The 20,294-nt window shown below is 41.9% G+C and overlaps 2 protein-coding genes across 2 annotated transcripts in view; both read right to left on the reverse strand.

Annotated features, from left to right (window-relative positions):
- The window catches only part of LOC115172359 (NLR family CARD domain-containing protein 3), a 29,165-nt gene extending 23,819 nt beyond the window's left edge, over window positions 1-5,346 (reverse strand). Inside the window, exons 1-2 of the mRNA XM_029729738.1 lie at window positions 5,165-5,346; window positions 2,386-2,496 (exon numbers count right to left, since the gene is read on the reverse strand). The gene's annotated coding sequence lies outside the window, so the exon portion shown is untranslated. The remainder of the gene's footprint in view (window positions 1-2,385; window positions 2,497-5,164) is intronic.
- Window positions 5,347-5,498: 152 nt separating this feature from the next.
- Window positions 5,499-14,816, reverse strand: LOC115172369 (stonustoxin subunit beta). The gene is made up of 3 exons (XM_029729760.1): window positions 14,654-14,816; window positions 6,528-6,577; window positions 5,499-6,380 (listed from the first exon to the last, which is right to left on the reverse strand). The coding sequence occupies exons 1-3, from the start codon at window positions 14,803-14,805 to the stop codon at window positions 5,830-5,832; spliced, it is 753 nt and encodes a 250-aa protein (XP_029585620.1). The 5' UTR covers window positions 14,806-14,816; the 3' UTR covers window positions 5,499-5,829.
- Window positions 14,817-20,294: the final 5,478 nt, after the last annotated feature.

Consider the following 20,294-nt stretch of genomic DNA (forward strand, 5'->3'; position numbering starts at 1 on the left):
CTTAACCAACACAAAAACATCCTGTGGCGTTCTGCATTAGCATCGAACAGCCCCCGTGAAATGCAACTTTTCAAGGAAGTTAGAAACCAATATACACAGTTAGAAAAGCCAAGGCTAGCTTTTCAAGCAGAAATTTGCTTCCTGCAACACAAACTCAAAAAAGTTCTGGGACATTGTAAAGTCCCTGGAGGATAAGAGCACCTCCTCCCAGCTGCCCACTGCACTGAGGATAGGAAACTCTGTCACCACTGATAAATCCACTATAATTGAGAATTGCAATAAGCATTTTTCTACGGCTGGCCATGCTTTCCACCTGGCTACCCCTACCTCGGTCAACAGCACTGCACCCCCCACAGCAACTCGCCCAAGCCTCCCCATTTCACCTTCTCCCAAATCCAGATAGCTGATGTTCTGAAAGAGCTGCAAAATCTGGACCCCTACAAATCAGCCGGGCTAGACAATCTGGACCCTTTCTTTCTACAATTATCTGCCGAAATTGTTGCAACCCCTATTACTAGCCTGTTCAACCTCTCTTTCGTGTTGTCTGAGATTCCCAAAGATTGGAAAGCAGCTGCAGTCATCCCCCTCTTCAAAGGGGGGGACACTCTAGACCCAAAATGTTACAGACCTATATCTATCCAACCCTACCTTTACAAGGTCTTCGAAAGCCAAGTTAACAAACAGATCACCGACCATTTTGAATCCCACCGTACCTTCTCCGCTATGCAATCTGGTTTCAGAGCTGGTCATGGGTGCACCTCAGCCATGCTCAAGGTCCTAAACGATATCATAACCTCCATCGATTAAAGACAATACTGTGCAGCCGTATTCATCGACCTGCCCAAGGCTTTTGACTCTGTCAATCACTGCATTCTTATCGGCAGACTCAACAGCCTTGGTTTCTCAAATGACTGCCTCGCCTGGTTCACCAACTACTTCTCAGACGGAGTTCAGTTTGTCAAATCGGATGGCCTGTTGTCCGGACTTCTGGCAGTCTCTATGGGGGTGCCACAGGGTTCAATTCTCGGGCCGACTCCTTTCTCTGTATACATCAATGATGTCGCTCTTGCTGCTGATGATTCTCTGATCCACCTCTACACAGACGACACAATTCTGTATACTTCTGGCCCTTCTTTGGACACTGTGTTAATTAACCTTCAGACGAGCTTCAATGCCATACAACTCTCCTTCCATGGCCTCCAACTGCTCTTAAATGCAAGTAAAACTAAATGCATGCTCTTCAACCGATCGCTGCCAGCACCCGCCCGCCCATCTAGCATCACTGCTCTGGACGGCTCTCACTTAGAATATGTGGTCAACTACAAATACCTAGGTATCTGGTTAGACTGTAAACTCTCTTTCCAGACTCACATTAAGCATCTCCAATCCAAAATGATATCTAGAATCAGCTTCCTATTTCGCAACAAAGCATCCTTCACTCATGCTGCCAAACATACCCTCGTAAAACTGACTATCCTACCGATCCTTGACTTCGGCAATGTCATTTACAAAATAGCCTCCAACACTACTCTAAATTGGATGCAGTCTATCACAGTGCCATCCATTTTGTCACCAAAGCCCCATATACTACCCACCACAGCGACCTGTATGCTCTCGTTGGCTGGCCCTCGCTTCATATTTGTCGCCAAACCCACTGGCTCCAGGTCATCTATAAGTCTTTGCTAGGTAAAGCCCCACCTTATCTCAGCTCACTGGTCACCATAGCAGCACCCACCCGTAGCACACGTTCCAGCAGTTATATTTCACTGGTCACCCCCAAAGCCAACTCCTCATTTGGCTACCTTTCCTTCCAGTTCTCTGCTGCCAATGACTGGAACGAATTGCAAATATCACTGAAGCTGGAGACTCATATCTCCCTCACTAACTTTAAGCATCAGCTGTCAGAGCAGCTTACAGATCATTGCACCTGTAGATAACCCATCTGTAAATAGCCCACCCAACTACCTCATCCCCATATTGTTTTTTGCTCCTTTGCACCCCAGTATCTATACTTGCACATTCATCTTCTGCACATCTATCACTCCAGTGTTTAATTGCTAAATTGTAATTATTTTGCCACTATGGCCTATTTATTGCCTTACCTCCCTATTCTTACTTCATTTGCACACACTGTATATAGACTTTTCTATTGTGTTATTGGCTGTACATTTTGTTTATTCCATGTGTAACTCTGTTGTTTGTGTCACACTGCTTTGCTTTATCTTGGCCAGGTCGCAGTTGTAAATGAGAACTTGTTCTCAACTGGCCTACCTAGTTAAATAAAGGGGAAATAAAATATAATAATAAATAAATCAGTTCCAAAGTTTAGGTGTGGGGGGTGGGGAAGATGGAGGGTGGATTATAGGAGCTGACAGACATTCTTACCTTTGAGCAGTTGGGAAGTCTCTAAATCTTAATGGTAAATCCATAGACCGATCACTCTGCATGGACGTACAGCTGGGTACAGGTGAGTCTGTTCTCTCCTGGTGGATTGGGCTTCAACACAACAGATATAACAGTAACTAAAAATACTTTGTCATTTCTAAACAAGTTTGGAACACTACATGCTTGATAAAAAGGGGGAAATGTTACCCTGTTGCTGTCTGTTTTCCCTTTCAATTTATTTAGATATTTTGAAAGGGGTTATAGGGAGAGATACAGCACAAAAGTCCTAGGTGGGGTGAGATTTGATCCATAACCACTTGTGTTAGGGAGACCGTGAAACTACTGCTGTGCCACACTCTTATCTAATCCGCCTGGCGACACCACATTACTGCCAATCTCTGAGATGAAATACCATTTCCCAGTCAATCTGCCAATCCTGACTGATTGCATCACTGCCTGGTATGGCAACTGCTCGGCCTCCGACCGCAAGGCACTACAGAGGGTAGTGCGTACGGCCCAGTACATCACTGGGGCCAAGCTTCCTGCCATCCAGGACCTCTATACAAGGCTGTGTCAGAGGAAGGCCCTAAAAAATGTCAAAGACTCCAGCCACCCTAGTCATAGACTGTTCTCTCTACTATCGCACGGCAAGAGGTACCGGAGCGCCAAATCTAAGTCAAAGAGGCTTCTAAACAGCTTCTACTCCCAAGCCATAAGACTTCTGCACATCTAATTAAATGACTACCCAGACCATTAAAACCATTTGCCCCCACCCCTCTCTTTTACACCACTGCTACTCTCTGTTATTATCTAAGCATATTCACTTTAATAACTCTACCTACATGTACACTACCGGTCAAAAGTTTTAGGACACCTACTCATTCAAGGGTCTTTCTTTATTTTGCTATGTTCTACATTGTAAAATAATAGTGAAGACATCAAAACTATGAAATAGCACATATGGAATCATGTAGTGACCAAAAAAGTGTTAAACAAATCAAAATATATTTTATATTTGAGATTCTTCAAATAGCCACCCTTTGCCTTGATGACAGCTTTGCACACTCTAGGCATTCTCTCAAACTTTTGACTGGTAGTGTACATATTACCTCAATTACCTCGACTAACCGGTGCCCCCGCACATTGACTCTGTACCGGTACCCCCTGTATGTAGTCTCGCTATTGTTATTTTACTGCTGCTCTTTAACTATTTATTACTTGTATTTCTTATTCTTATTTGTATTTTTTAAACAGCATTGTTGGTTGGGGGCTTGTAAGTAAGCATTTCACTGTAAGGTCTACACCTGTTGTAATCAGCGCATGTGAGTAATAAAATTTGATTTGTTAAAATTTGATTTGATCAGCTCACAGTCATCTTGACATTTTCCTATGTGCAGCGCAGGTCAGGAATATTTCTGTCTCCTTTTCATATCCAAAAAATGTAATATGCGCGTGACTGGAGCTGATGCTATGATGAATCATTTATCATATTTCCCCCCTTCCAGGTAGACATTCATAATAATATGTATTTTAAAATGTCAATCTGTTACAGGCGTTTGTGTGTGTCATGTACACATTTTGGGGGGTTTTGTGTTATAGAGTATTGAAATTGTATAGAAATGCAGTAGATTAGCTTATTTTTTATTGTTGAGAATTACAGAACATCTTGGGGTCAACAAGTCTTTTAGGGTTACCAAGTCTTTTAATCTACCATTAGATGCCACCTCCATGCCTATAGGCTCTTTGGAGGGGTTGCCAGAACAAAAACGTTAATGACAGTAACCAACTAATGTAAACACCTGATCAGATGAGACAAAAGTAGAGGTCTTTGGCCACTTCACAATTACAGCACTGACAGTTGACGGGGGCAGCTTTAGCAGGGCAGAAATTTTACGAACTGACTTGTTGGAAAGGTGGCATCCTACACTATGACGGTGCCACGTTGAAAGTCACTGAGCTCTTCAGTAAGGCCATTCTACTGCCAATGTTTGTCTATGGCGATTGCATTTTATACACCTGCCAGCAACGGGAGTATCTGAAATAGCCGAATACACTGAATTTGAAGGCGTGTCCACATACTTTTGTATATCTAGTGTATAATGCGTTGCAACAGTGCTAGGGTGAAAATGGTATCTCAAAGCAGAAAGACGATAATTTGAGATCAAAAGATGATTCAAATTTGGATTTGGTAATCCATTTTGGAATTGGTTATATGAGGTAGCGATAAGGATAGTTTTAAAGCCACAAAAATGTGGATATTGATCCCATCAGAAGGGGGGATTCAGGGTGGATTTAGAAAGGTGAAATGTAGTATAATTGAGACATTTCAGTGTAACTAATATGGGGATCTTTGTAAAATGTCCTACCCAAAGGCTACCAACTGTATCCCCCTACACCTTCATGTAAAATACATATGGTTATATTTTCCTAGGCAAGTCAGTTTAAAACAAATTCTTTTTTTACAATGATGGCCTAGGAACAGTGGGTTAACTGCCTTGTTCAGGGGCAGAAAGACCGATTTTTATCTTGTCAGCTCGGGGATTTGATCTAGCAACCTTTCGGTTACTGGCCCAACACTTTAACCACTAGGCTACCTGCCGCCCTAATATTTTACACCAATGTGTTTTCAACGATGCAGGAAATTAATTTGTTCATTCTTTTCAGACTCCTAAATAACTCTAAACCCAACAAGCTTAATTTCTATGCACCCATGTAAAAATGTAGACATACATATTCAGATACACACACACACACACACACACACACAATAATGTCTTACTTGTGCTGTGTTTCTTCCCCTCTGTTCTCTGAACTGTCCATCTTGTTCCTCTGATGGGTGTAGAAGAGTGGTTGTTTTTCCAATGTACTGAACAATTCTCTAATGTGACGTAGGTCACTGCTCCTAGCATTCTTTGGTTGAACTTGTTTAACCTGTTCAACATGTCTGTCTGTACATATTAGAGTTGGGCGAGGTCACCCTCCTTGTTTACTGGCTGCCTTTACTAGCTGGGGCGGTAAAGTTGAGCTCTGCTTGGCAGTGTGGAAACTGCACTAGTGTTACACAGCTTATACTTTGAGGACGGAACATAGAAAATGAGACAGTTGATACCAAATGTTGTAGCGATGCTTTTTATTTACCACCAGTTAGGATTCCATGCCATACAACATTTTCAACATGTTTTCATTCATCATGCCATCAGAAATATAAAGGAAATTGTTCACTTGAGATTTTCTAATCACTGTAAAGATAAATGTATACATCTGATACATCTACAAGAGCCTCACATGGAAGTCAAGGGCATTCATCACCAATATAAACTCTAGTTACACTTAATAAGTGTATGCCAGAGCATGTCTTTGTGTCTGTGTTGTATTCTGCCTGTAACCCCCACTTAAAAAAGAGAAGCATTCATACATGCTGATGGTCCTAACAACATCTGGTGTTCAGCCCTCCCCAGCAGTTGTCTTGCACAGGGAAACTGAAGACCCACGATACCACATCCTAAACCCTGGGTAGAGGGGCTCGGTGAATTTGTTGTGGAATGTGTGCAGGTGGGTCAGTGTGTCAGAGGAGACACTGTAGAAGGACAGAGTGCCGGCAGGCCAGTCCAGAAACACTCCTACTCTGTGAGAGCGAGAGGAGGGGGCAGGTACAGTAATGTTCTCCTTGTTGTGCCTGGCGTTGAAGTAGTCATCATAACAACTGAGACTCCAGGACATGTCATTATGTCCAATTCCACACTCATACCCTAATCCTCTCCTGCAGATTCCTTTATATGTCACTCCTATACGAATCTCTTGCCCAGTCCACTCTACCTCCCAGTAACAGCGCCCAGTCAGGCCCTCTCTACACAGCACTTGTGACCATTTTTCAAATCTCTCTGGGTGATCAAAATACAGCTGTTCCTCTTCCGCTCGTCTCACTTTTCTGTTCCCCTCAAACAGAATGAGCTTTCTGTGAGCTGTGTTTGGGTCCAGTGTAAGTTCACAGGCATCTAATGAAGTAGAACAAGACAAGTTAACATTATTATGACAGGTAGCCGTTTAGCACCCCAAATCTTGCTTGCTTTAATAGGGGCCTGTAGTTGTGTTATAGGTTGAGAACTTAAATAGACGTGTTCTTCACTGCAATCAAGACTTACATTTCTTCAGTGTTGACTGTAAACCGCACTCTGCACCATGGTCCACACTGCTGGAAAAGTAGCATTATGAGTAGGATTATCACTACTAGGGTTGTAAATGACCCCAAACATGCCTGCTTGTTTTCATTTAAGGAGCTACATTCACTTTATGTATGTTAAAATTCTACTTACACTATGTAATGAGTGTAAAAAATAATATTGTTTGCTTATTTTAAGAATATTAATTTGCATTTTATTTGACAGGGTCTTATAGCATTCCCATGTGAAGTGTAACCAACTGCTCTTAATTTAAAACAAAACATTATTTAGCTAGTTCAAAACATGCTCTATGGTAGATGCATTACTAAATATAACGAAGAACAACTGTTGGAATGAAACAAAAACACCCTAGGTAAGTAAAAAAAAAAGCTTGAACTTGTTAAAGAAAAGCCTGTAAATGTTTCTCTTTTCCCAGTGTTATCTCCTTCATACTGTAGAAACCACATGACTTCTTGAACTTGTTAAAGAAAAGCCTGTAAATGTTTCTCTTTTCCCAGTGTTATCTCCTTCATACTGTAGAAACCACATGACTTCTTGCCATTCCTTTTGTATGGTATCATGTTTCATATCATGCAGACCTATGGTGTTGTGTTGGCATTTCATGATCAGGACATTCCTGATCATGTCAGCTAACACTTTACTTAAGACATGGTAAAATGCATTATGATGTGGTCACAATGCATTAAGACTTGTCATAAGTGTCTATAAAGTTCTTATAATGTGTAAGTACTGTAGAAACCCTCGTAAATGTATTGGCCCTGTTTTTATGGACGTTCCATTATGTTGTTGTTGGCCATGCAATTGAGAAGGTTACTCAAGTATCACGGGTGCAGTCTGACAGTCAGCCTGTTGTTTGCCAACTACAGGAATGGCAGGAATGTTTCTGTGTTCTTATGGTTGGTGGAGCCAGTTCAGTTTCATTGCAATGCATTGCTATTGTTCTCTCTATGTCCCGACGAGTTTGAGATGCTGTGCTGTTGACTCTTACATTAAAAAGAGCTGTTTGTTTTGGTGTGGACTACAGTCAAACATTACACTGTGGTTAACTAATAAACTGTTTAATTGGAGTGTCCTACAAGACGTTCTGGACCTTCTTTCACTCATGCATTTATGGCTTAGTGCTGTCCTTACAGTTATACTAAATCAAGGGCAGGCTATTATCAGTTATTTTGAACTTGTAGAAAAATTGCCACACTGAAAGTCATGAGTTTATTTATAAAAAATGCAACTCAACCTCCAAAGAAAATTACCGAAATGGCCGTAACTGCAGGATTCAGAGATATGGCATGTCTTGCTCTTTTACGCCAGTGGAAAAATGTCTCCACTTTGTGGTGGCAAAGGTTTAATAGTCTTATCTTATTCTCCCCATTCCTATGATCAAATTGATATATGAGTCCCTCTCCAAAAAAGTAGCTTCACATCTTTATGTGTTGTTGTATGGGATATATGCAATAGAATGTTCACAGGCTGATTAAGGAATGTTGAGACAAGTTGGAATGTTCACATGCCCATTGAAAATGACTGTATTGGGCCTCCCAAGTGGCACAACGGTCTAAGGCACTGTATTGCAGTGCTAGGGGCATCATAACAGACCTGGGTTCAATCCCGAGCTGTATCCCAACAGGCCTTGATTGGGAGTCCCATAGGGCGGTGCACAATTGGCCCAGCATCGTCCGGGTTAGGGGAGGGTTTGGCCGGGCGGGCTTTACTTGCTCATCGTGTTCTAGCAACTCCCTGTGGTGGGCTGACGTTGATCGTCAGTTGAACATGTTTCCTCTGACATGTTGGTGCGGCTGGCTTCCAGGTTAAGCGGGCGGGTGTTAAGAAGTGCGGTTTGGCGGGTCATGTTTTGGAGGACGCATGACTCAACATTCGCCTCCTGACCCGTTTTGGAGTTGCAGCGATGAGACAAGATCAAAATTGAGGAGAAAAGGGGGTAAAATACAACATATATTTTTAAAAATGACTGTATCAAACAACAATGGAATATTCTATTTGGTTAATTTTGGCCATCAGATGGAATGATTTACCTAGACTGACTTATCATTGAAACAACAATGTTAGAAATAACTAAATTATTGGCACCCTTGATAAAGGTCAGCAAAACAGACTAAAATATACACTGCTCAAAAAAATAAAGGGAACACTTAAACAACACAATGTAACTCCAAGTCAATCACACTTCTGTGAAATCAAACTGTTCACTTAGGAAGCAACACTGATTGACAATAAATTTCACATGCTGTTGTGCAAATGGAATAGACAACAGGTGGAAATTATAGACAATTAGCAAGACACCCCCAATAAAGGAGTGGTTCTGCAGGTGGGGACCACAGACCACTTCTCAGTTCCTATGCTTCCTGGCTGATGTTTTGATCACTTTTGAATGCTGGCGGTGCTTTCACTCTAGTGGTAGCATGAGACGGAGTCTACAACCCACACAAGTGGCTCAGGTAGTGCAGCTCATCCAGGACGGCACATCAATGCGAGCTGTGGCAAGAAGGTTTGCTGTGTCTGTCAGCGTAGTGTCCAGAGCATGGAGGCGCTACCAGGAGACAGGCCAGTACATCAGGAGACGTGGAGGAGGCCGTAGGAGGGCAACAACACAGCAGCAGGACCGCTACCTCCGCCTTTGTGCAAAGAGGAGCAGGAGAAGCACTGCCAGAGCCCTGCAAAATGACCTCCAGCAGGCCACAAATGTGCATGTGTCTGCTCAAATGGTCAGAAACAGACTCCATGAGGGTGGTATGAGGGCCCGACGTCCACAGGTGGGGGTTGTGCTTACAGCCCAACACCGTGCAGGACGTTTGGCATTTGCCAGAGAACACCAAGATTGGCAAATTCGCCACTGGCGCCCTGTGCTCTTCACAGATGAAAGCAGGTTCACACTGAGCACGTGACAGACGTGACAGAGTCTGGAGACGCCGTGGAGAACGTTCTGCTGCCTGCAACATCCTCCAGCATGACCGGTTTGGCGGTGGGTCAGTCATGGTGTGGGGTGGCATTTCTTTGGGGGGCCGCACAGCCCTCCATGTGCTCGCCAGAGGTAGCCTGACTGCCATTAGGTACTGAGATGAGATCCTCAGACCCCTTGTGAGACCATATGCTGGTGCGGTTGGCCCTGGGTTCCTCCTAATGCAAAACAATGCTAGACCTCATGTGGCTGGAGTGTGTCAGCAGTTCCTGCAAGAGGAAGGCATTGATGCTATGGACTGGCCCGCCCGTTCCCCAGACCTGAATCCAAATGAGCACATCTGGGACATCATGTCTCGCTCCATCCACCAACGCCACGTTGCACCACAGACTGTCCAGGAGTTGGCGGATGCTTTAGTCCAGGTCTGGGAGGAGATCCCTCAGGAGACCATCTGCCACCTCATCAGGAGCATGACCAGGCGTTGTAGGGAGGTCATACAGGCACGTGGAGGCCACACACATTACTGAGCCTCATTTTGACTTGTTTTAAGGACATTACATCAAAGTTGGATCAGCCTGTAGTGTGGTTTCCCACTTTAATTTTGAGTGTGACTCCAAATCCAGACCTCCATGGGTTGATAAATTGGATTTCCATTGATTATTTTTGTGTGATTTTGTTGTCAGCACATTCAACTATGTAAAGAAAAAAGTATTTAATAAGATTATTTATTTCATTCAGATCTAGGATGTGTTGTTTAAGTGTTCCCTTTATTTTTTTGGAGCAGTATATAATACAAATACTAAGCTATATAGTATGCATCAACGGGGTGAAGGGCGGCAGGTAGCCTAGTGGTTAGAGCATTGGGCCAGTAACTGAAAGGTTGCTAGATTGAATCTGTCAGCTGACAAGGTAAAAATCTGTTGTTCTGCCCCTGAACAAGGCAGTTAACCCACTGTTCCTAGGCTGTCATTGTAAATAAGAATTTGTTCTTCACTGGCTTGCCTAGTTAAATAAAGGTAAAATAAAAAAGGGGGGGGGGGGATCAGCCCATCCTGTCACTGAGTAGCTTACAAGAAACCACCCTTTGTGAGTATTCCTATAACTACAGGACTTGCTTATAGACTAGTAGATCAAGTTTCTTTGTGATGTGGCCATGCCAGTTGAACAGAATGATACACATCCCCTTGGAAACCAAACACCTATTGACGAGACCTATCCTACTCAGACAGAAGCAATCATCTCAGAGATGATCCTGTGGAATGCACTGTTTGCTCATTCAAGACTAACTGACTGAGTTCACAATCCATCCTGGCAGGGATCAGAGGAAGAATTCACTGCCTGGGAAAGCTCTAATAGACTTTACTTTCCTGGACTGAGAACTGAGAGAGAAGTGGTAATAGCTCCTTTGGCTGTGAGCTACTTTGGCTTGCTGGCCTATGCACTATTGTCAAGAGAGACAACCAAAACCTTTTTCCCGTGTCCATCCCAGCTCCATCCCATCCTAACAGAATTATGGTCATAATTACCTATGAGGACACCGAGATCCGGACCTTAGTAATTTAAATAAGTTTTTTTTGTATATATTTTTATAGTATTTTTTTATATATATATATACACACTGAACAAAAATATGAATGCAAAATGTAAAGTGCTCGTCCCATGTTTCATGAGCCTAAATAAAATATCCCAGAAATGTTCCATACTCACAAAAAGCATATTTCTCTAAAAATGTTGTGCCCAAATTTGTTCGCATCCCTGTTAGTGAGTATTTTATCCTTTGTCAAGATAATCCATCCACCTGACAGGTGTGACATATCAAGAAACTGATTAAACCACATGATCATTACACAGGTCCACCTTGTGCTGGGGACAATAAAAGGCCACTCTAAAATGTTCAGTTTTGTCAAACAACACAATGCCACAGATGTCTCAAGTTTTGAGGGTGCGTGCAATTGGCATGCTGACCAAAAACAGTGAATGAATAGTGTTTTTGGTACACTTCTGGAACAATGATGCTAATATTTTACAAGTCATATATATATTGCAAACCTGTCTAAATTGGTTGTGTTCTCTGCATAACTAAACTCAGCAAAAAAAGAAACGTCTCTTTTTCAGGACCCTGTCTTTCTCAGATATTTCGTAAAAATCAAAATAACTTCACAGATCTTCATTGTAAAGGGTTTAAACACTGTTTCAAATGCTTGTTCAATGAACCATAAACAATTAATGAACATGCACCTGTGGAACGGTCGTTTAGAGACTAACAGCTTACAGATGGTAGGCAATTAAGGTCACAGTTATGAAAACTTAGGACACTAAAGAGGCCTTTAGACTGATTCTGAAAAACACCAAAAGAAAGATGCCCAGGGTCCATGCTCATCTGCGTGAATGTGCCTTAGGCATGCTGCAAGGAGGCATGAGGACTGCAGATGTGGCCAGGGCAATGAATTGCAATGTCCGTACTGTGAGACGCTTAAGACAGCGCTACAGGGAGACAGGACGCACAGCTGATCACCCTCGCATTGACAGACCACGTGTAACAACACCTGCACAGGATCAGTACATCCGAACATCACACCTGCGGGACAGGTACAGGATGGCAACAACAACTGCCCGAGTTACACCAGGAACTCACAATTCCTCCATCAGTGCTCAGAATGTCCGCAATAGGCTGAGAGAGGCTGGACTGAGGACATGTAGGCCTGTTGTAAGGCAGGTCCTCACCAGACATCACCGGCAACAACGTCGCCTATGGGCACAAACCCACCATCGATGGACCAGACAGGATTGGCAAAAAGTGCTCTTCACTGACGAGTCGTGGTTTTGTCTCACCATGGGTGATGGTCGGATTCACATTTATCGTCGAAGGAATGAGCGTTACACTGAGGCCTGTACTCTGGAGCGGGATTGATTTGGAGGTGGAGGGTCCGTCATGGTCTGGGGCGGTGTGTCATAGCATCATCGGACTGAGCTTGTTGTCATTGCAGGCAATCTCAACGCTGTGCGTTACAGGGAAGACATCCTCCTCCCTCATGTGGTACCCTTCCTGCAGGCTCATCCTGACATGACACTCTAGCATGACAATGCCACCAGCCATACTGCTTGTTCTGTGTGTGATTTCCTGCAAGACAGGAATGTCAGTGTTCTGCCATGGCCAGCGAAGAGCCCGGATCTCAACGTCTGGGACCTGTTGGATCAGAGGGTGAGGGCTAGAGCCATTCCCCCCAGAAATGTCCGGGAACTTGCAGGTGCCTTGGTGGAAGAGTGGGGTAACATCTCAGTAATAGCTGGCAAATCTGGTGCAGTCCATGAGGAGGAGATGCACTGCAGTACTTAACGCAGCTGGTGGCCCCACCAGATACTGACTGTTACTTTTGATTTTGACCCCTCTTTGTTCAGGGACACATTATTCAATTTCTGTTAGTCACATGTATGTGGAAGTTGTTCAGTTTATGTCTCAGTTGTTGAATCTTATGTTCATACAAATATTTACACATGTTAAGTTTGCTGAAAATAAACGCAGTTGACAGTGAGAGGACGTTTATTTTTTTGCTGAGTTCATGATACTTTTTTGTTATCATTAGGAATATTCCACCTACTTTTGGAAGAGTTGTGGCCATGTCAGCCCAATCTAATTTAAACCAATGGAACTGGTTGGCGGCCATGTTGGAGAATATAATTTGTGTACCCTATGGTAAAATCAATAATAGCTATGCATCATTGTTTAGACTTCCCTAGCTTTATGAAAAGTTTGGTGGACTCATTATGAAAACATTTTATAAAATTACCTTTACCTCTGGATGTAATGCATTCCTATGGGATTTCATATAGGGAGCAATGTAGTGGCTCATTTCATGTCACATTTTATAATATGTAGCTCAGTTGGTCGAGCATTGCAGGGTTGTGGGTTTGATACCCACGGGGAACGAGCACGAAAATGTATGCACTCACTATTGTAAGTCGCTCTAGATAAGAGTGTCTGCTAAAATGTAAATAATGTTTACACAATTTATAGAATATTGCATATCTATTTTAATCAATAGACATCAGTGAATGCTCCAAATACATGTAATTGTTTTAATGTAATACATTTGAAACTACTTCAAATGTATTACATTTTACCACTATTCCGGTAATATTTAGCTAAATAGATATAACTGACGTACTTGAACCATCATTTTGTGTTTTCCTCATTATAACACACATTTTAATCCATTATTGGTCTTATTACAACAATTATTTATTCAGTTATGACCATGCAAAATCAATGCAGTTCCTCCACATTGAAGTTAATGGATGCTAGGAATGAATATAGACAGAATCTATGATGACTCTATATACTGTAGCAACAAACAAACAGAATTCTTCCCCAATGGGTCTCCTAGTTCTGTGTGAAATTTGGTGTAGGTATCATCTAGGGTACCGTGCGATAATAGAGCACATCCTAATACTCCCCATTCTGGCTCGATGTTCCCCAAAATTCATACATGTATGACCTTTGACCCCCCAAGGTGGGCCCATAGAGATGTCATTACCATTCAAATTGTTTCATACCTTCATTTGTGTTAGATTATGAAGTTAATAACATATCAAATCACCTTAGGTTTGAGAAGATTGTTTCCCTGATAATACTACATTTCATTTCATACCCTCAATCCTATTGGCCCAGCTAACAGCATAGGGGTCATAACACATAATGCAGTGATAAACACATTTAGCTACCTTCAATTCGTGGATATCACACCAAAATATAAAGCACAGAAATGGACCTTAATGACAATCATCATTAGACTTTGCCACCACAAAGTGGCCAAATGTGAAATTTGGACTAAGGACTATATGGCGTGTGGTGCCGTCTGTAGATTATGAAGTGTGTTGCTGTTATAATTCCGGCATGTTTTGCTGTACGTTTGCATTGAGTTATCCTGTTTTAACCCCCTATCCTAAACCTCAACCCTAACCTTAACAACTCAGAATAACCTTGATGGTTAAGTTTTGGCATTATTTCAGATATTTTGGTTAAGTTACGGCATAAGGGTTAAGTTTAGGCATTAATTGTGAGTGGTTAAGGTTAGGGTTGTGGTTTAGGATAGGGTTTAAAACAGGAAAACTCCAATTACAAAACAAGTGCTTAGCCACACACACACAAACACACACACAATCTCTCTCTTACTTGTGCAGTCTTTCGCCCTCTCTGTCCTCTTCTAAACTCTCCATATTCTTCCTCTTATGAGTGTGGAACACAGATAAAAATGTGACTGTACGGAACAAATCTTTTATCAATGTGACATACTCTGCCTCCATCACCAAGTTGAACTTGTTCATCCAGTTTACATGACAATGTTGGCTTACTGCAAACTATGTATGAGTAACTACCTCTGTTGTTTCAAATCAAATCAAATTTTATTTGTCACATGCACCGAATACAACACCTTACCGTGCAATGCTTACTTACAAGCCCTTAACCAGCAATGCAGTTCAAGAAATAGAGTTTACAAAAGAGGAGGAAGCCCCCCCCTTTGTTTTTACAGTATAAAAACAAAGGGGGGGAGGCTTCCTCTGATGTCAGGAAGCTTGGCCCCAATGATGTACTGGGCCGTACGCACTACCTTCTATAAATATAATTATTTATCCTGATACCAGTCACTTTCTCCTTATCCTTGCCTACATGTACAGTTGAAGTCGGAAGTTTACATACACTTAGGTTGGAGTCATTAAAACTCGTTTTTCAACCACTCCACAAATTTATTGTTAACAAACTATAGATTTGGCAAGTCGGGTAGGACATCTACTTTGTGCATGACACAAGTAACTTTTACAACAATTGTTTACAGACAGATTATTTCACTTATAATTCACTGTATCACAATTCCAGTGGGTCAGAAGTTTACATACACTAAGTTGACTGTGCCTTTAAACAGCTTGTCATGGCTGTTTGAAATAATGTCATGGCTTTATAAGCTTCTGATAGGCTAATTGACATCATTTGAGTCAATTGGAGGTGTACCTGTGGATGTATTTCAAGGCCTACCTTCAAACTCAGTGCCTCTTTGCTTGACATCATGGGAAAATCAAAAGAAATCAGCCAAGACCTCAGAAAAAAATTGTAGACCTCCACAAGTCTGGTTCATCCTTAGGAGCAATTTCCAAACGCCTGAAAGTACCATGTTCCTCTGTACAAACAATAGTACGCAAGTATAAACACCATGGGACCACGCAGCCGTCATACAGCTCAGGAAGGAGACGCATTCTGTCTCCTAGAGATGAACATACTTTGGTGCGAAAAGTGCAAATCAATCCCAGAACAACAGCAAAGGACCTTGTGAAGATGCTGGATTTATCAGGTACAAAAGTATCTATATCCACAGTAAAACGAGTCCTATATCGACATAACCTGACAGGCCGCTCAGCAAGGAAGAAGCCACTGGTCCAAAACTGCCAACAAAAAGCCAGACTACAGTTTGCAACTGCGCATGGGGACAAAGATTGTACTTTTTGGAGAAATGTCCTCTGGTCTGATGAAACAAAAATAGAACTGTTTTGCCATAATGCCCATTGTTATGTTTTGAGGAAAAAGGGGGAGGCTTGCAAGCCGAAGAACACCATCCCAACCGTGAAGCACAGGGGTGGCAGCATCATGTTGTGGGGGTGCTTTGCTGCAGGAGGGACTGGTGCACTTCACAAAATAGATGGCATCATGAGGTAGGAAAATTTGGTGGATATATTGAAGCAACATCTCATTACTTCAGTCAAGAAGTTAAAGCTTGGTTGCAAATGGGTCTTCCAAATGGACAATGACCCCAAGCATACTTCCAAAGTTGTGGCAAAATGGCTTAAGAACAACAAAGTCAAGGTATCGGAGTGGCCATCACAAAGCCCTGACCTCAATCCCATAGGAAATTTGTGGGCAGAACTGAAAAAGTGTGTGCGAGCAAGGAGGCCTACAAACCTGACTCAGTTACACCAGCTCTGTCAGGGGGCATGGGCGGCCAAAATACACCCAACTTATTGTGGGAAGCTTGTGGAAGGCTACCCGGAACGTTTGACCCAAGTTAAACAATTTAAAGGCAATGCTACCAAATACTAATTGAGTGTATGTAAACTTCTGACCCACTGGGAATGTGATGAAAGAAACAAAAGCTGAAATAAATTATTCTCTCTACTATTATTCTGACATTTCACATTCTTAATATAAAGTGGTGATTCTAACTGACCTAAGACAGGGAATTTTTACTAGGATTAAATGTCAGGAATTGTGAAAAACTGAGTTTAAATGTATTTGGCTAAGGTGTATGTAAATTCCCGACTTCAACTGTAGTATTTTTCCACACTCAGTGATATCACCATTCCTCCAGTATTCAGTATAGACCAGCATTAGTAACACTCTGTGCACTGGAGGTGCTCCTATGAAATTACACTTCCCAGGGTAAAACTTTGAGGGACAAATGCATTATCGGTTATCTGTCATTGACAAAGAATATGAGAAGCGGATTTAACTGCACACATTGCTGTGGCAAAATTATTTTAGAACCCAGACCCCATGTCCCAGAACCTATTCTAATCCAACTCTGGCGAACCCCATTCCCGAGCCTACCATTGTCACATCCCAAGTATTATCTCCATACCACAGCAGGTAGCCTAGTGGTTAGAGCATTTGGCCAGTAACCGAAAGGTTGCTTGATCGAATCCCTGAGCTGACAAGGTAAAAATGTGTCATTCTGCCCCTGAACAAGGCAGTTAACCCACTGTTCCTAGGCTGTCATTGTAAATAAGAATTTGTTCTTAACTGACTTGCCTAGTTAAATAAAGGTAAAATAACACAATTCAATTAATCCTATCTGGGAATGTCAACATGTTAATTACAGTGTCTTCCCAATAGGATATAACTGGATAAATCAAACATGCACTTCTAGCATTCCTATTAAACTGAATGTAGGGTACACCACTATTCACACAGAAACACACTTGCTCTCCACATCAATATGGCTCAGCCACGTTTACCAATCATTTATTGGATCTGTGGTGATAAGACATTTCTTTATTTACCAACAAATTGGACTGGGTGCTGTGTTTTTGGTAAACTAAATATCTCAATTGTTGTAATGCATAATACCAACTCCTCCATTCTAAGCAGATTAAGACGGGTTAGAAGAAGCATTTCACAATTGAATGATGTTCCAGTTGAGTCAAGACGATCCTGGAAACTTGACCAGTTTTGGCGCGGGTTAATTCCTTGGTATGGGGCATCGGAAAATGCCCATGACTTAGATTGATTAGGATAGAATTTACGATTAGAATCCGTTTGGATGGGTTCAGTCATTGTTTGGTGTTATGGGAGCTACAATATTTCATTGTTTGATTTATGGCTAAGTTATCTTGTTTGTAATAATGTTTATTATAACTTGTGTTAAGAAATTGTACAGCAAAACCATTGACACTTTTCTCACCATGCCATTACTGACCCCTGAAGGAGATGACCCAGAAACCTATTTACACTATTTATTTCCTATGCCTGATTACATGTCTGAAGACGATAATAATCCATAACACCAAGGTAAAAACATTGAGTTAATGGTGCAGCATGTCCATAGGCCATGCCCACAAAGCGGGTCATGTAAATGGTGCTCCCATGGCAATGTAGACAGTGTCAACAAAGTGATTGCCTTGTGTGTGGAGATGAAGCATGTACAGATGTTTAATTCATATGTTCCTTTTCACCATTCTGAGAATGAATTGCACTATGTGACAACGGAGGTCAATGACAATGGAGGTTACTTACAATTGTAATGTTCTAAGTGTAAGAAAGTATTTCCTTTTCCCTCTTTCCAAATCATGTTAATGTTTGATAAAAAATTTTGTAAGTAATTTTCCAGTAGTTGAGACTTAGTCTTAAAAGGGAGGAAATGTGGAGGGGAATTACAAAATTAGTCATGTTATCCCGTGTTTTACTACTGAGAGAATTGTCTCGTTAGATACTAGTGTTTTATTCTAACTGCATACACACTTGTCTTCATGTGACTTAGTCATAAAACTGGGCGTATAGCTAAGATCCGTTTGGGTGTGACCGCAGCATGTGACACATCCCGTGGTTTTACTATCTGTAGGAAGTCAGCTGTATGGAAATGTGCAGGAAGGAGCACATTAGAGTGTGAACTGTGGCAAATGCAGTTGGATGGTTGGGACCTTGTGCTATCAACCTCTGGTTTTCTTAATCTGCACAGACAAACCAATCACCTTTTACACACTATGTTCTCCCCTGTTTCCACCCATCTGCTAAAATTCCACGAAGACAAGGAGGTTGTAGTTCCTATAAAAGACGAGAGCCAACTCTATTCATTGGGCTTTTAACTCTGCACTGTTCAGTGGATTGTTGACTGCACCCTTTTTGCAAATCTTATAATAACATTTCTGTTTGAGTAATCTACAGTCTCTCTCTTCCTTTTTGTTAGAATTTCCGCCATGAGTCAAAAATCAAAATTTTTGGATGACATGGGTCCCATTATACCTGGCGAAAACCAAACACTGCATTCCACACTAATAACCTCATACCAACGGTCAAGCATTGTAGTGGTAGTGTGATGGTTTGGGGAAGCTTTGCTGCCTCAGGACCTATATGACTTCCCTTAATAGAAGGAACCATGAATTCTGCTCTGTATCAGAATGTCAGGCCATCCATCTGTGAGCTGAAGCTTAGCTGGGTCATGCAGCAAGACAATGATCCAACACACACAATCAAGGCTGCATGAAAACACTAAAAAGCAAAACATTTGAAGTTTTGGAATGGTCTAGTCAAAGTCCAGGCATAATCCCAATTGAGATGTTGTGGCAGAACTTGAAACGAGCAGTTCATGCTTGAAAACCCACAAATGTCGCTGAGTTAAAGCAGTTCTGCATGGAAGAGTGGGCCAACATTCCTCCACAGCGACGTGAGAGACTTATCAACAACTACAGGAAGTGTTTGGTTGGAGTCATTGCAGCTGAAAGTGACACAACTAGTTATTTTATTTTTTTATTTTATTTTATTTTATTTCACCTTTATTTAACCAGGTAGGCTAGTTGAGAACAAGTTCTCATTTACAACTGCGACCTGGCCAAGATAAAGCAAAGCAGTGTGACACATACAACAACACAGAGTTACACATGGAGTAAACAATAAACAAGCCAATAACACAATAAACAAGTCAATGACACAGTAGGAAAAAAAGAAAGTCTATATACAGTGTGTGCAAAAGGCATGAGGAGGTAGGCAATAAATAGGCCATAGGAGCGAATAATTACAATTTAGTAGATTAACACTGGAATGATAAATGAGTATATGATGATGTGCAAGTAGAAATACTGGTGTTCAAAAGAGCAGAAAAGTAAATAAAATAAAAACAGTATGGGGATGAGGTAGGTAGATTGGGTGTGCAATTTACAGATGGACTATGTACAGCTGCAGCGATCGGTTAGCAGCTCAGGTAGCTGATGTTTAAAGTTGGTGAGGGAAATAAAAGTCTCCAACTTCAGCGATTTTTGCAATTCGTTCCAGTCACTGGCAGCAGAGAACTGGAAGGAAAGGCAGCCAAATGAGGTGTTGGATTTAGGGATGATCGGTGAGATATACCTGCTGGAACGTGTGCTACGGGTGGGTGTTGTTATCGTGACCAGTGAACTGAGATAAGGCGGAGCTTTACCTAGCCTAGACTTATAGATGACCTGGAGCCAGTGGGTCTGGCAACGAATATGTAGCGAGGGCCAGCCGACTAGAGCATACAGGTCGCAGTGGTGGGTGGTATAAGGTGATTTGGTAACAAACCGGATGGCACTGTGAT

This window comes from Salmo trutta, chromosome 3 (assembly GCF_901001165.1).
Source record: "Salmo trutta chromosome 3, fSalTru1.1, whole genome shotgun sequence".
NCBI classification, from domain to species: domain Eukaryota; kingdom Metazoa; phylum Chordata; class Actinopteri; order Salmoniformes; family Salmonidae; genus Salmo; species Salmo trutta.

Bases quoted from the DNA above. Each gene is read 5' to 3' on its own strand.
- LOC115172369 (XM_029729760.1), bottom strand. From the start codon at position 14,805: ATGAACAAGTTCAACTTGGTGATGGAGGCAGAGTATGTCACATTGATA. The intron at 6,578-14,653 runs GTAAGAGAGAGA...CTACTTTTCCAG, and splicing joins GAGGGCGAAAGACTGCACAA to CAGTGTGGACCATGGTGCAG. The intron at 6,381-6,527 runs GTAAGTCTTGAT...CTACTTCATTAG, and splicing joins ACAGTCAACACTGAAGAAAT to ATGCCTGTGAACTTACACTG.